Source organism: Ranitomeya variabilis, chromosome 2 (genome assembly GCF_051348905.1).
Source record: "Ranitomeya variabilis isolate aRanVar5 chromosome 2, aRanVar5.hap1, whole genome shotgun sequence".
Lineage (NCBI taxonomy): Eukaryota > Metazoa > Chordata > Amphibia > Anura > Dendrobatidae > Ranitomeya > Ranitomeya variabilis.
In genome coordinates, this window is record NC_135233.1 from 980475678 (window position 1) to 980490955 (window position 15278).

General features: G+C 43.1%; 1 protein-coding gene across 1 annotated transcript; it reads left to right on the top strand.

Annotated features, from left to right (window-relative positions):
• The first annotated feature begins 382 nt into the window (after positions 1-382).
• On the top strand, positions 383-3039 carry LOC143808342 (uncharacterized). The gene is made up of 2 exons (XM_077290868.1): positions 383-658; positions 752-3039. Exons 1-2 carry the CDS (start codon positions 477-479, stop codon positions 1752-1754), a joined length of 1185 nt encoding a protein of 394 aa, XP_077146983.1. The 5' UTR covers positions 383-476; the 3' UTR covers positions 1755-3039.
• The last annotated feature ends 12239 nt before the right edge of the window (positions 3040-15278 follow it).

Consider the following 15278-nt stretch of genomic DNA (forward strand, 5'->3'; position numbering starts at 1 on the left):
ACCCAAATTATGCCAACAGGGCACTAAAAGAGGCAGCATGGAGGAGCGTTTGTGTGGCCCTCTTCCCACATTATGACCAGCAGCCACGTGCGGCACAGCGACAGATAAGTAAGTACACCCATGTTTGAAATGTAATTTTATTGGGAATCATCAGGCGCTTACTACTTTGATTTTCTCATCAAGAATGGCAGAAATCTTCATGAAGGAAATAGAAAGCCCACTAGTAGATACATGGTGTTGTACATGATAACCGGTTTTCATTAATAATTACAATCGGTGGCCCTTTTACTACACAGTGTTTCCCATTATTTGTCCTTTCTGTGATGGAGGTTATTGGACTCTGGCCTTGTGGCCTTGCTTGCTTTTTTTTTTAATTTTATATTAAATGTGCTCCCCAAATGCCTATTTGGATGCTCCACTTAAATGTGTCTAGTCAGTTACACCTTTTGTGAGCTCTCTGCTTAATGGGCTAATGAATGTGTGTATTTTTTGTGGTTTCAGTGGGTGATGTTACAACAAGGTGGCGGAGTATCCGCGATCAGTACAGGAGGGAGAGGCAGCAGCGGGAGAGAAGTGGAGCCGGGGCACCTCCCAAAAAAAAGAAATACATCTATTTTGACCGGCTCAACTTTCTGAATCCCAGCATGGACCTCAGGCCGTAAGTAACCACCTCAATTAATTTTTTTAATATCTTTTTTAGTGTAATTTTTTTGGGGCAAAATTTTGTACCTAAAACATTGTTCTTTTTCAGAACTCAGTCTAACCTCACTGACAGGGAGACAGGGTCTGACTCGGAACTGGTCATTGACCCAGTTGGTGAAGGTGAAGAGGTGGCTGGTCCATCTGCTGCTCCCTCTGGCTCCATCCCTCCTGGATCCCTCTCATCTGGTCAGGCAGCTCCATCTGCATCCATACCACACCAAGAGGACCCACAGTTTGCCTCTTCCGCCGCAGCATCATCAGCAGCACCACCACCTAGCCAGGATGACCCTGGAAATAGCAGCAGCCCGACTGTTGCCCTGGATCCATCCCCACAGGCTGCAGTAAGACCACAGCGTGCACGCCGCAGAAGACAGCTGATCCAAAGCCGCCAAAACGTGGATGCTGGGGTCATGAGCTATTTGGCACGTGTCCGAGACGATGATGGGGAGGAGGGTTTTACCAGGAGCCTTGCCCAGTACTTAAGGTCCATAGAGCGGGAGTTAAGGCTTCGTGTGAGAGGCTGTTTTCAGATCCTTGTGGACGCATGCACCCCCCCAAATAACCCATACAATCTCATGCTGATGATTGAACAGTGGCAGATGTCACCTGAAAATGTTCTGCGGCCTCAGAGATTACAAGGCCTGGCAGCTCCACAAGGATCTGAAGCACCCCCTCCACGTCAGCCAACACCTCAGCCCCAACCCACAACAAACACACAATGGCCACCTCAGCAACATATGGCGGGATATCATCAAACATCCCAATATGGCCACTTGTCCACACCCAGTGCTGGAGGCTGGTCCCAACCTGGGTATGGACAATATGGTCATTTTGGTTTGGGTTATGATTCCCGGCCATATGGTCATCCCCAGCAGGGGTATCTCCAAAATCCACGCCCCACTCTTCCAAGTTCCCAGCATCATAGCTGGGCTAATGTCCCTCAGGCCACTACAACATCTGCACAGGGTGCTGGACAATTGGGCCTACAAGTGCCACCTGATGCAGACACTGAGCAAGCTACTTCTCCTGCACCAACCTACCAGGACTTGTAATTTTTTTGTTTTTTGTTTTTTTGTTTTTTTATGTTTCTTTAAACTTTTTTTTAAATTTTTTGTTAATATGATTTTTAGACACAACTTTCATTTGTATTGTCCCTACAGAGCATTGTTTATTGTGGATGTAGTACCAAGTTTTGGATGACAACAAAAATAGGCCTTTCTTAGGCTAAAAAAAAGGTTAGGACAAAATAATAACCTAGACATTTCAAAAAGTTATACAGTAAAACGTTTGATTATTACCAATCACCGTCTGGATGCGCTGTATTCATTCTTCAATCACACACACATGATATGCTGATAACCATATGTGAAAAAATAAATTACAACACACAGAGTTTTAAACTTGGTTAACACATACTTTATAGAGCTAATTAATTACACATGCAAAAAGGAATAGTCTTGCCAGGGAGTAGCACCTTCAGGAGTCAAAAAATAATTTGTAAAGATATCACGAACTTTAAGACCAGAAAGTGGACGACGCGGAGGAGGGACATATGGGGTAGGCCTACTAACATTGTTCATGAGGTTATCTTCAAAATTTGGCGAGGAACAATCATGTATTCTTGTGAAATTATGTAGAATTACACAGGCTTTTATCACTTCGTTGATTGAAGCCTCACTCAGCTGGATGGCAGACTGAAGAACACGCCATTTGGCAACAAGAATCCCAAAGGCGCACTCAACCAGTCTCCGTGCCCTGGCAAGTCTCAAATTAAACACCCTCCGCCGGTGGTCAAGGTTGCGCCTGGGGTAAGGCCTCATGACGTGCCTCGACAGTTGGAAGGCCTCATCTCCAACCAAAACAAAAGGCACTGCTTCCGCATTTGAGCCTGGGAGTTGTTGTGGTGGTGGGAGGTTCAACTGGTTGTCACGTAGCCGCCGACCCATTATGGACGAATTGAAGACCCTAGAGTCTCCAGTTCGCCCATAGGCCCCAATGTCTACAATTATAAACCTGTAGTTACTGTCAGCAACTGCTAACAGAACTACAGAGAAAAACTGCTTGTAATTGTAGAATTGGGAACCAGAGTTCGGCGGCTTACGCACCCTGATATGTTTCCCATCCACAGCTCCAATGCAATTAGGGAAGTCACAATTATTTCTGAAACCTGTGGCGATTTGAATCCAATCGTCCTGTTTTGGCTCAGGCAACACAGCTTCATGTAGTTTCTGCCAGATTTGGGAACAGGTTGTCCTAACAATGCCTGAAATGGTCGACCGCCCAATCAGAAACTCCAGGTGTAGACCCGCATAGGACAAGCCTGTGGCCAGGAAGCTGCAATACAACAAAAAGGGGAAAAAAAAAACATGAGGACGACGAAAAAAGGAATAAGCACAAGTGTATATTTCATTTACTATTCAATTATTTACAGTATAAAAAGTTTCAATAGAAAATCTAAATCGACTTGAAGCTTGACAACATTCTTTTATATGTGCTTGTGGCTTCATGTCCAAGTGAAGTTAATGAAACCTAGTAGGACACCACACATTTTGAACCCCCAAAAATACCAAAAACCGTATTTGCAAATGTGGAATACCTACCGTAAGGTTAGGAGCAGACGCTCCTCAGCAGAGATGGCTTTTCTCATCCAGGTGTCCTGAAAGGTGAGGCCAGGACGTAAGATCTCCAACAACATGTCAAAAGTCCGGATGGACATACGAGTATACTGGTAAAACTTGTCTGGATGTGCCCTCAAAGCTGAATATAGTCTCGGGAAATGGCCTTTACTCTGGCGTTGGGACAATATAGGATGTACCCACAATCTTTGTCTCCTCCTTCGCGGATCCACATTGACCTGATATGGCTGGCCAAAGCGACGAGACAACACCCAGTGAAGCAACACCCGCTGAGTTGTGCTTAAATACACAGGGTCAGACATGTTTGTAATCTCAAAGCAACACAGCCAAAATATGCTAGAGAACATATAGGGCAGATGGGAGGGCTACACCTGGTGTAGAGGGCTTAAATAGTGTGGTTAATGATGGTTTAAATGATTTGCAGGCCTGAAAACCGTTAAATGTCCATTTTGTCATGGTGCGTGATAAATACGCCATACGGATCACATACGGATTACACACGCACAAGCACATGCGCAAAATACGCGACCACACCTAAGCAACGCAGTAACTACGGAAGTCGATTACGGAGACATTTTGGCGTATTGAACGCGTAGTACGGACGTATAATACGTGGCGTATTGTCTTACGCCATGTGTGACCCCAGCCTTATAGTGACTCTCAGGCATTCCCTGTATGTGTATTGACTGTGCAAAAGGCACCAACCATGCAGGGCAGGGATTCATGCATTACATCCGCACACCAGACAAAAATCATCGAGTGCCGGTCACATTTGGGAGCATAGATACTCGAGTGCTACCCGAGTATCACCGAGCATGCTCGTTCATTCATAGAGAATACATATGCACATGCCAATTTTTTGTTATTTGATCCTATAAATTTAATTTATATCTACATTTTTCTCACTTCACTTCACCAATTTACATTATTTAGAGCTGCAGCATCACTCAGAAATCATTTTACAAAAATATTTAAACACAGGTTGTAATGTAACAAAATAGGTAAAATGCCTCTGAGGTGAATACTTTTGGAAGACTGGAATTTCTCCATCTCCTCCATTGCCGGGGTCAGAGTATATCCCACATCACTCGGATGATATCCGATGTGCGTTGCTTCACTCGCACCCATAGGCTTATATGAGTGCGAGTGAGCTGAGACTCGCACATTGAAAAAGGCCTAGTAAATGATAGTAGCTGATGTGAGCTGCCCCATAGATGAATACTTGTCCGAGTGCTATGCAATGGTTTATCGCACAGCACTTGTCCATATTTATCGCTAGTATGACCCCGGTCTAATAGTGAGTAAATGGTTAAGTAAGCATGTCAATTTTTTCCATTGTTCCTTTGTGGTTGCTTAAAAAAATGCAAAAGACAGAAACATTCCCATCATTTTCCCACCAATATCGCCTAATAATGGAAAAAAAGAATAAAAGAGCAGAGAATGAAAATAAAATAAAAAATATGCCCCACATATAATTAAGATTTTTTTAATGTCTGATTGAAAAAAAAAATAAAACCTTCCTGTATGAAAAAAAAACTGTAGGTGTGCTTGGTTAGAAACAGGCAAATGACCTTGTCTTGCACTTGTTAACTTTGAGTGTCATGTGAAAAACTGTCTAGGAGTACCTGAAAAACATTTTTCCACATGATGCAACATGTCTTGTACGATGAACGTGTAGTTCTGCCTTACGCTTTAATCGCTTTAAAAATACTTAATTTGAACTTATAATTAAATTTATTTTTTTTAAAATAGCTTGTTTATTAAACTTGGCTATTAAGAATAAGTTTTTAACTGACAAAGGCTGAATTTAATTTCCAGGTGGCAAAGACCAATTTCCAGTAAATATAAGCTTCTGCAAAGTCACATAAGGCCATAGTTTACTGATGGTAGTCATCATTTTAAATATAACTGATCCATTTTTTTTTTACAAAGATGGACCATACAACTGTCAGTTCAAATAACCTTCAGGATTACACTGGGAAGTCTCCTCCCTCCCCTTCCCGGTCCCCTGATGAAAGATGACCAGTCGTCTAGTGTCTGTCAAAGGGCAGAACAGATTCTACAATCTGCTAATGGGCCCGTCTCCTTGACTTAGTCAAACCAATGATCTGGAGATGGAACAGTTAATTAGAAAGCCTGAGATGAATAGTGTGCGCTTGGAAGATATTTCGAGAAAATATACAATTTAGTCTCAATATGGTCTTTATTTCCATTTCCTCGCCTCTTCACATTTTCTATAACAGTTTATCTCTGTGATTCAAGCAACAAAAGAAGAAACCCATAAGAACAAGCAAACAAACATAAAAAGCCTGGCCTGAAAAAAACTATTGTGTTTCACAGCTGGCTTTGTATACCGTCAGAGCACTGTTGCAGACATACACAAAAGAGATGCATGAATATTGCTGGAGCCACCTACCTAAAGCAGGGAAATGTGATCTTCTTTCCATCAATGTGGTTGAAATTTGGTTGAACTGGAAAATAGATTTATTTTTTTCTACTCTCTCTCTGTAAGCTCAGCATGCAGTCTGTTTCGCAGGTTCAAACAAACATATAAGCGTTTAACGGCACAAACAACTTCTTTTATGTGGAATGTATTTTTGTATTTTTGTACTTTAGTATGGATAAAAATATTTGAGAGTGTTCAGTTCAAAAAGTAAAATAGGGTCGTGATTTATAAACTTTAAGCCACTGAATTCATTTATTTTGAATGGTTTCTTCTACTCATCTGTACATTAAGTTTGAATTCTTCCCTATTTTTTTCTTCATTAGACTTGAGTAGGGTTGAGCAAAACAGATCGGCCAATTTCAAAAGTCGCCGACTTTTGGGAAAGTCGGGTTTCGTGAAACCCGACCCGATCTCACTGTGGGATCGGGTCGGCCGTCGGCGATCTTCACTCCAAAGTCGGGTTTCGTTTTTTTTATATATATATATATATATGTCATTGAGACACATATATATATATATATATATATATATATATATATATATTTATATTTACTTCAGCGCGATATATGTGAAAAGCCGGTAATTGCCGGCTTTTCATTTATCCTGCCTAAACCCGACATGATATGAGACATGGTTTACATACAGTAAACCATGTCATATCCCCATTTTTTTTGCATATTCCACACTAATACTGTAATGTTAGTAGTGTGTATGTGCAAAATTTCGGCGCTGTAGCCATTAAATTTAAGGGTTAAATCACGGAAAAAATTGGCGTGGGCTTCCGCGCAATTTTCTCCGCCAGAGTATAAAGCCAGTGACTGAGGGCAGATATTAATAGCCTAGAGTGGCACTTGGCCACTCTCTTCCCACTCCCGTGTAGCGGTGGGATATGGGGTAATGAAGGGTTAATGCCACCTTGCTATTGTAAGGTGACATTAAGCCAGATTAATAATGGAGAGGCGTCAATTCTGACACCTATCCATTATTAATCCAATTGTATGAAAGAGTTAAAAAAACACACACGCATGATTAAAAAGTATTTTAATGAAATAAACACACAGGTTGTTTTAATATTTTATTGCTCTCTCAATCCACCTGAAGACCCTCGCTTGGAAAAATAATAAACCAACAATATACATACCCTCTGATGAACGGTCACGTCCCACGAGGTAAATCCATCTGAAGGGGTTAAAATATTTTACAGGCAGGAGCTCTGCTATAATGCAGCTGTGCTCGTGCCTGTAAACCCCGGGGAATTAAGGAAATGTAGCTGAAGAACAGAATACATTTTTTTGTGTCTAGATAGTCAACTAGCAATCACTCTGCAGTGGTGATAGCACAACAAGCTACTCCTGTGTGAGGCAAAATGACAACCATCTCTGATCTCACTGCTGAGGGATATCAATACTGTGAGCACAACAGACATGAGTGTGATTATTTTCTTAATAGGCAGAGTGGGAGGAGAGGCAGCACAGCAGAGGTGATAGCGTTATGAAAGAAGGAGAGCTGATTGAAAGGTATGTAATGTAAAACTCAGATGCACTGTCTAATAATGCAGGAGTTTTGACCAGATCAGTCTGTATCATTACAGCTTAGAACCTTTGCTATTGTGGGACCTGTTCTTTTTCTGCTATGTTGCTGCCTGCTTTTGATTGGGCAACTCATACAGGGGGAATAAGTACACACCCCCAGTGAAAAATATCTAATAATACCCACATGAACTAGAAAGTTAACTCATTAGGCCCAGGCCCCAAATACTTTAATTACTAAGAAAGGCAAAATTTAAAACATATATTTATATATTCTGCTCTGCAACCACTATTACATTGTGTGTCCACTTTTTTAAAGGCAAAATGAAAAAAAATATATATATATATTTATATATTCTGCTCTGCAATCACTATTACATTGTGTGTCCACTTCAACATGAAAAATTTGGTGAAAGGTCCTCTATAACAGGGTTGAACCAATTTAGCAAGTTATCATCTAATCTAATGAAGTAAGCGATGGCTGTACAAGCGTGCCAGTGCTTTAATGTATTATCTTTGGGACTAGCTCTTTCCTATTTCTATCAGAGCCATGATACTCTTTAAATGGAAAAAGCTGGTGGTAAGGTTGAGGAGGATGTGGTATGGGCTAGAGTGCTTCAGTGATGGTGATAACAAAAGGTAGCGGAAGATAGGGGAAAGGCAATTGTCTGTTATGTAGAGTGTACAAATATATAATCACTGCACACGTACTCTGGAAGATGCTTGATGCAGGTGAACAAGTTTATTGAAATAATTGTTGCAGTAAGGTGAACTGAAGAAGCGATAGGTGTAGATGACGTTTCGGCCAGCTCGTGGCCTTGATCACATCATCGCTAAAATAAATAATACAAAAAATAATGAATAACTATATACAAAACATATCTACATATATACAATTCTAGAACCCATGTCAAAACACCATAGTCAGAATGATCCATATGATTCCAAAGCTAGTACATCTTACATGTATGGTGAATGGACGAAAAATAGAACAACTAGTAAGACTGGAGGTAGATGTGGCGTGCATTGGAGCCAGAGAATAAGAAGATGATAAATATAATGTAACATACCCTGGTGAGAGGTTCCTTGTATACTGCTGTACTAGAGTGTTTACTAAGGGTATCAGCCAAAGATAAAGGGATAAGGTAATCCTATAAAGAATGATGGAACATAATCAGTAGTGGCCATTAGGGTTGAGCGAAACGGGTCGATCATTTTCAAAAGTCGCCGACTTTTGGCTAAGTCGGCGTCTCATGAAACCCGATCCGACCCCTGTGCTTGTCGGCCATGCGGTACGCGACTTTCGCGCCAAAGTCGCGTTTCAATGACGCGAAAAGCGCCATTTCTCAGCCAATGAAGGTGAACGCAGAGTGTGGGCAGCGTGATGACATAGATCCTGGTCCCCACCATCTTAGAGAAGGGCATTGCAGTGATTGGCTTGCTGTCTGCGGCGTCACAGGGGCTATAAAGGGGCGTTCCCGCCGACCGCCATCTTACTGCTGCTGATCTGAGCTTAGGGAGAGGTTGCTGCCGCTTCGTCAGAAGCAGGGAGAGCGTTAGGCAGGGTCCACTAACCACCAAACCGCTTGTGCTGCAGCGATTTCCACTGTCCAACACCACCTTCGGTGTGCAGGGACTGTGGAAGCTATTTTTTTTTTTTTTTCCCCTCAGCGCTGTAGCTCATTGGGCTGCCCTAGAAGGCTCCGTGATAGCTGTATTGCTGTGTGTACGCCACTGTGGAAACCAACTGCTTTTTTCAAAGCACATATCCTCTTGTTCCTTCCTTTCTGCACAGCTATCTTTTTTGTTTGTCCACACTTTTTATTTAATTTGTGCATCAGTCCACTCCTATTGCTGCCTGCCATACCTGGCTTACATTACTGCAGGGAGATAGTAATTGTAGGACAGTTTTTTTTTTTTTTTTTTTTTTTTTTTGTGGGAGATTAAGATTGGCATTTCTGCTACAGTGCCATCCCTGTGTGTGCCATCTCTCACTGAGTGGGCCATAGAAAGCCTATTTATTTTTTCCGTGATTTGTGTTCTAAAATCTACCTCAACACAAAAACACTACATCAATCAGTGGGAGAAAAATATTGGCCTCAGTCAGGGCTTGTGTGCCACTGCTGTGTGTGCTATCTCTCATTCAGTGGGCTATAGCAAGCCTATTTTTTTTTTTTTTTTTTAATATTATTTGGTTTCTAAAGTCTCCCTGAAAAAAAAAAAAAACCTAAAAAAACAGTGGGAGAGTAATATTGCCCTTTCAGCTTGTGTGCCAGTCTTGACTCCTGGGTGTGCCACCTCTCTCCCTCTCATTCAGTGGGCCATAGAAAGCCTATTTATTTTTTTTAAAAAATATTATTGGGTTTCTAAAGTCTCCCTGAAAAAACAAAAAATACATAAAAAAACAGTGGGAGAGTAATATTGCCCTTTCAGCTTGTGTGCCAGTCTTGACTCCTGGGTGTGCCACCTCTCTCCCTTTCATTCAGTGGGCCATAGAAAGCCTATTTATTTTTTCCGTGATTTGTGTTCTAAATTCTACCTCAACACAAAAACACTACATCAATCAGTGGGAGAAAAATATTGGCCTCAGTCAGGGCTTGTGTGCCACTGCTGTGTGTGCTATCTCTCATTCAGTGGGCTATAGCAAGCCTATTTTTTTTTTTTTTTTTTTTTTTTTTAATATTATTTGGTTTCTAAAGTCTCCCTGAAAAAAAAAAAAAAACCTAAAAAAACAGTGGGAGAGTAATATTGCCCTTTCAGCTTGTGTGCCAGTCTTGACTCCTGGGTGTGCCACCTCTCTCCCTCTCATTCAGCGGGCCATAGAAAGCCTATTTATTTTTTTTAAAAAATATTATTGGGTTTCTAAAGTCTCCCTGAAAAAACAAAAAATACATAAAAAAACAGTGGGAGAGTAATATTGCCCTTTCAGCTTGTGTGCCAGTCTTGACTCCTGGGTGTGCCACCTCTCTCCCTCTCATTCAGTGGGCCATAGAAAGCCTATTTATTTTTTTTTTAAAATATTATTGGGTTTCTAAAGTCTCCCTGAAAAAAAAAAAAAAAACCTAAAAAAACAGTGGGAGAGTAATATTGCCCTTTCAGCTTGTGTGCCAGTCTTGACTCCTGGGTGTGCCACCTCTCTCCCTCTCATTCAGTGGGCCATAGAAAGCCTATTTATTTTTTTTTTTAAATATTATTGGGTTTCTAAAGTCTCCCTGAAAAAACAAAAAATACATAAAAAAACAGTGGGAGAGTAATATTGCCCTTTCAGCTTGTGTGCCAGTCTTGACTCCTGGGTGTGCCACCTCTCTCCCTTTCATTCAGTGGGCCATAGAAAGCCTATTTATTTTTTCCGTGATTTGTGTTCTAAATTCTACCTCAACACAAAAACACTACATCAATCAGTGGGAGAAAAATATTGGCCTCAGTCAGGGCTTGTGTGCCACTGCTGTGTGTGCTATCTCTCATTCAGTGGGCTATAGCAAGCCTATTTTTTTTTTTTTTTTTTTTTTATATTATTTGGTTTCTAAAGTCTCCCTGAAAAAAAAAAAAAAACCTAAAAAAACAGTGGGAGAGTAATATTGCCCTTTCAGCTTGTGTGCCAGTCTTGACTCCTGGGTGTGCCACCTCTCTCCCTCTCATTCAGTGGGCCATAGAAAGCCTATTTATTTTTTTTTTTAAATATTATTGGGTTTCTAAAGTCTCCCTGAAAAAACAAAAAATACATAAAAAAACAGTGGGAGAGTAATATTGCCCTTTCAGCTTGTGTGCCAGTCTTGACTCCTGGGTGTGCCACCTCTCTCCCTTTCATTCAGTGGGCCATAGAAAGCCTATTTATTTTTTTTTTAAAATATTATTGGGTTTCTAAAGTCTCCCTGAAAAAAAAAAAAAAACCTAAAAAAACAGTGGGAGAGTAATATTGCCCTTTCAGCTTGTGTGCCAGTCTTGACTCCTGGGTGTGCCACCTCTCTCCCTCTCATTCAGTGGGCCATAGAAAGCCTATTTATTTTTTTTTTAAAATATTATTGGGTTTCTAAAGTCTCCCTGAAAAAACAAAAAATACATAAAAAAACAGTGGGAGAGTAATATTGCCCTCTCAGCTTGTGTGCCAGTCTTGACTCCTGGGTGTGCCACCTCTCTCTCTCTAATTGTGGGCCATAGAAAGCCTTTTTTTTTTTTTTTTTTAATATTATTTGGTTTCTAAAGTCTCCCTGAGAAAAAAAAAAAAATAAATTAGGTGGGAGATTAATATTGACATTAGTGCTTGAGTGACAGTCCTGCGTGTGTGTCATCTCTGTGATTTTGTGCCACAGAAAACAGAGTGTGTAACATTGTGCCTGATTTTCCTTGTGGTCTCACCAACCTGTTAAGGGATATTGAAATCATACTGAAGTTATAGCTCACCGTGTAAGTTGTTTGACAGCAACAAATAAAGTTACTTTGGTTAAGATTTTAAAACAATGAGGAAGTCTGGTGCAAGAGGTCGTCGTGGGCGTTCATTGTCAGCTGGTAATGATGGTAGTGGTAGAGGAGCATCAGGTGGTCGTGGGGATAAAAATATTCCACCTAAGTCTGGAGCTGTGGAGCCAGTTTCGTCGTCAGGCTACACAAGGCCTCGAACGCTCTCTTTTCTGGGAGTAGGAAAACCGCTTTTAAAGGCGGAGCAGCAACAGCAAGTTTTGGCTTACATTGCAGACTCAGCCTCTAGCTCTTTTGCCTCCTCTTCCGAAACTGGTAAATGTAAAAGCAGCGCGTCGCTTGTGGATGTTCACGGTCAGGGACAAGTCGCTTCCTTGTCCTCCTCAGCAAAAACTACAACAAGAGAGAAGGATGCAGCAGGCGACACAACGGGTCACTCCATGGAGCTCTTTACACATACCGTCCCTGGCTTAGAAAGTGAAACATTTAACAGGCCATGCCCATTACAAGTATATTCTGACATGGAGTGCACTGATGCACAGCCACAGCCAGAGTACTATGCTGCTCCTTTGACTCAGACCACCACATTGCCCTCTCAGGGTACAGATCCACAATCAGACCCTGATGAGACTATGTTGCCCCGCCACGAACGCTATACCACCGACCGACACAGTGACACAGACGAAGTTGCACACGAGCTCGAAGAGGAGGTAATAGATGACCCAGTTATTGACCCCGATTGGCAGCCATTGGGGGAACAGGGTGCAGGCGGCAGTAGTTCAGAAGCGGAGGTGGAGGAGGGGCCGCAGCAGGCATCAACATCGCAACAGGTTACATCTGCCGGGCCCGTATCTGGCCCAAAACGCGTGTCAAAGCCAAAACCTGTTGGAGCACAGCGTTGCCATCCGGTTAAAGCTCAGTCTGCAATCCCTGAAAAGGGATCCGAGTCTAGGAAGAGTGCAGTCTGGCATTTTTTTAAACAACATCCAACTGATCAGCGCAAAGTCATCTGTCAAAAATGTTCAACTAGCTTAAGCAGAGGTCAGAATCTGAAAAGTCTAAATACTAGTTGCATGCATAGACACTTAACCACCATGCATTTTCAAGCCTGGACTAACTACCAAACGTCCCTCAAGGTTGTAGCACCCTCGGCCAATGAAGCTAGTCAGCAACGCAACATCCCTTCCGTCACTGTAAGGCCACCATTTTCCGCACCACAGGCAGTATCTGTGCAGGTTTCTTTGCCAGCCAAAAGCAGTCAGGGTCAGGGAATCACCAGTTTTGTAGGAGGAAATATTGCATCTAGGGCACCGGCGGAAACAATACCGTCTCCAACCGTCTCTCAGTCTGCCATGTACACCGGCACACCCGAAAGTTCCACGATCTCCAGCTCTCCAGTCCAGCTCACCCTACATGAGACTCTGGTTAGAAAAAGGAAGTACTTATCCTCGCATCCGCGTACACAGGGTTTTAACGCCCACATAGCTAGACTAATCTCGTTAGAGATGATGCCCTACCGGTTAGTTGAAAGCGAAGCTTTCAAAGCCCTGATGGAGTACGCTGAACCACGATACGAGCTACCCAGTCGACACTTTTTTTCCAGAAAAGCCATCCCAGCCCTGCACCAGCATGTTAAACAGCGCATCGTCCATGCACTCAGGCAATCTGTGAGTACAAAGGTGCACCTGACTACAGATGCATGGACCAGTAGGCATGGCCAGGGACGTTATGTGTCCATCACGGCACACTGGGTGAATGTGGTGGATGCAGGGTCCACAGGCGACATCAATTTAGGGACAGTTGTGCCTAGCCCACGGTCTAGGAAACAGTTGGCTGTAGGCGTTCGCACCCCCTCCTCCTCCTCCTCCTCGTCCTCCTGCAGAAGCTACAGCTCTTCCACAGAACGCAGTCTGCCAACCACTCCATCGGCAGATGACACTGTTGCACACCAGTTGTCCCATTATGGGCCAGCTACTGCCAAGCGTCAGCAGGCTGTATTGGCTATGAAGTGCTTGGGCGACAATAGACACACCGCGGAAGTTCTGTCCGAGTTCTTGCAACAAGAAACGCAGTCGTGGCTGGGCACAGTAGATCTTGAGGCAGGCAAGGTAGTGAGTGATAACGGAAGGAATTTCATGGCTGCCATCTCCCTTTCCCAACTGAAACACATTCCTTGCCTGGCTCACACCTTAAACCTGGTGGTGCAGTGCTTATTGAAAACTTATCCTGGGTTCTCCGACCTGCTCCTCAAAGTGCGTGCACTTTGCTCACATATCCGACGTTCGCCTGTACACGCCAGCCGTATGCAGACCTATCAGCGGTCTTTGAACCTTCCCCAGCATCGCCTAATCATAGACGTTGCAACAAGGTGGAACTCAACACTGCACATGCTTCAGAGACTGTGCGAACAGAGGCGTGCTGTTATTTATTTGTGGGAGGATACACGGGCAGGCAGTAGGATGGCAGACATGGAGTTGTCAGGTGTGCAGTGGTCTAAGATACAAGACATGTGTCAAGTCCTTCAGTGCTTTGAGGAATGCACACGGCTGGTTAGTGCAGACAACGCCGTAATAAGCATGAGCATCCCCCTAATGCGTCTGCTGATGCAAAGTTTGACGCACATAAAGGAGCAGGCGTCTGCACCAGAGGAAGAGGAAAGCCTTGATGACAGTCAGCCATTGTCTGGTCAGGGCAGTGTACAGGACGAGGTAGCGGGCGAAGAGGAGGTGGAGGACGAGGAGGATGATGGGGATGAGTATATTTTTAATGCCGAACCTTTCCCGGGGGCACAGGAATTTGGTTGCGTGTCACGGCCGGGTTCTGGTTTTTTGAGGGACACAAGTGACGTAGATTTGCCTGCAACTGCCCCTCAACCAATCACAACCGGAGATTTGACAACTGGAACTTTGGCCCACATGGCGGATTATGCCTTACGTATCCTAAAAAGGGACACACGCATTACGAAAATGATGAACGATGACGATTACTGGTTGGCCTGCCTCCTTGATCCACGCTATAAAGGCAAATTGCAAAATATTATGCCACATGAGAACTTGGAACTAATATTAGCAACCAAACAATCAACTCTTGTTGACCGTTTGCTTCAGGCATTCCCAGCACACAGCGCACGTGATCGTTCTCACACGAGCTCCAGGGGGCAGCAGACTAGGAGTGTTAGGGGTGCACACATCAGAAGTGGCATTGGACAGAGGGGTTTTCTGACCAGGTTGTGGAGTGATTTTGCTATGACCGCAGACAGGACAGGTACTGCTGCATCAATTGAAAGTGACAGGAGACAACATTTGTCCAGTATGGTTACTAACTATTTTTCATCCCTTATCGATGTTCTCCCTCAACCGTCATTCCCATTTGATTACTGGGCCTCCAAATTAGACACCTGGCCAGAATTGGCAGAATATGCATTGCAGGAGCTTGCTTGCCCGGCAGCAAGTGTCCTATCAGAAAGAGTATTCAGTGCTGCAGGTTCAATATTAACCGAAAAAAGGACTCGTCTGGCTACCCAAAATGTTGACGATCTAACATTCATTA

Bases quoted from the DNA above. Each gene is read 5' to 3' on its own strand.
- LOC143808342 (XM_077290868.1), top strand. From the start codon at position 477: ATGTGTGTATTTTTTGTGGTTTCAGTGGGTGATGTTACAACAAGGTGG. The intron at 659-751 runs GTAAGTAACCAC...GTTCTTTTTCAG, and splicing joins CCCAGCATGGACCTCAGGCC to AACTCAGTCTAACCTCACTG.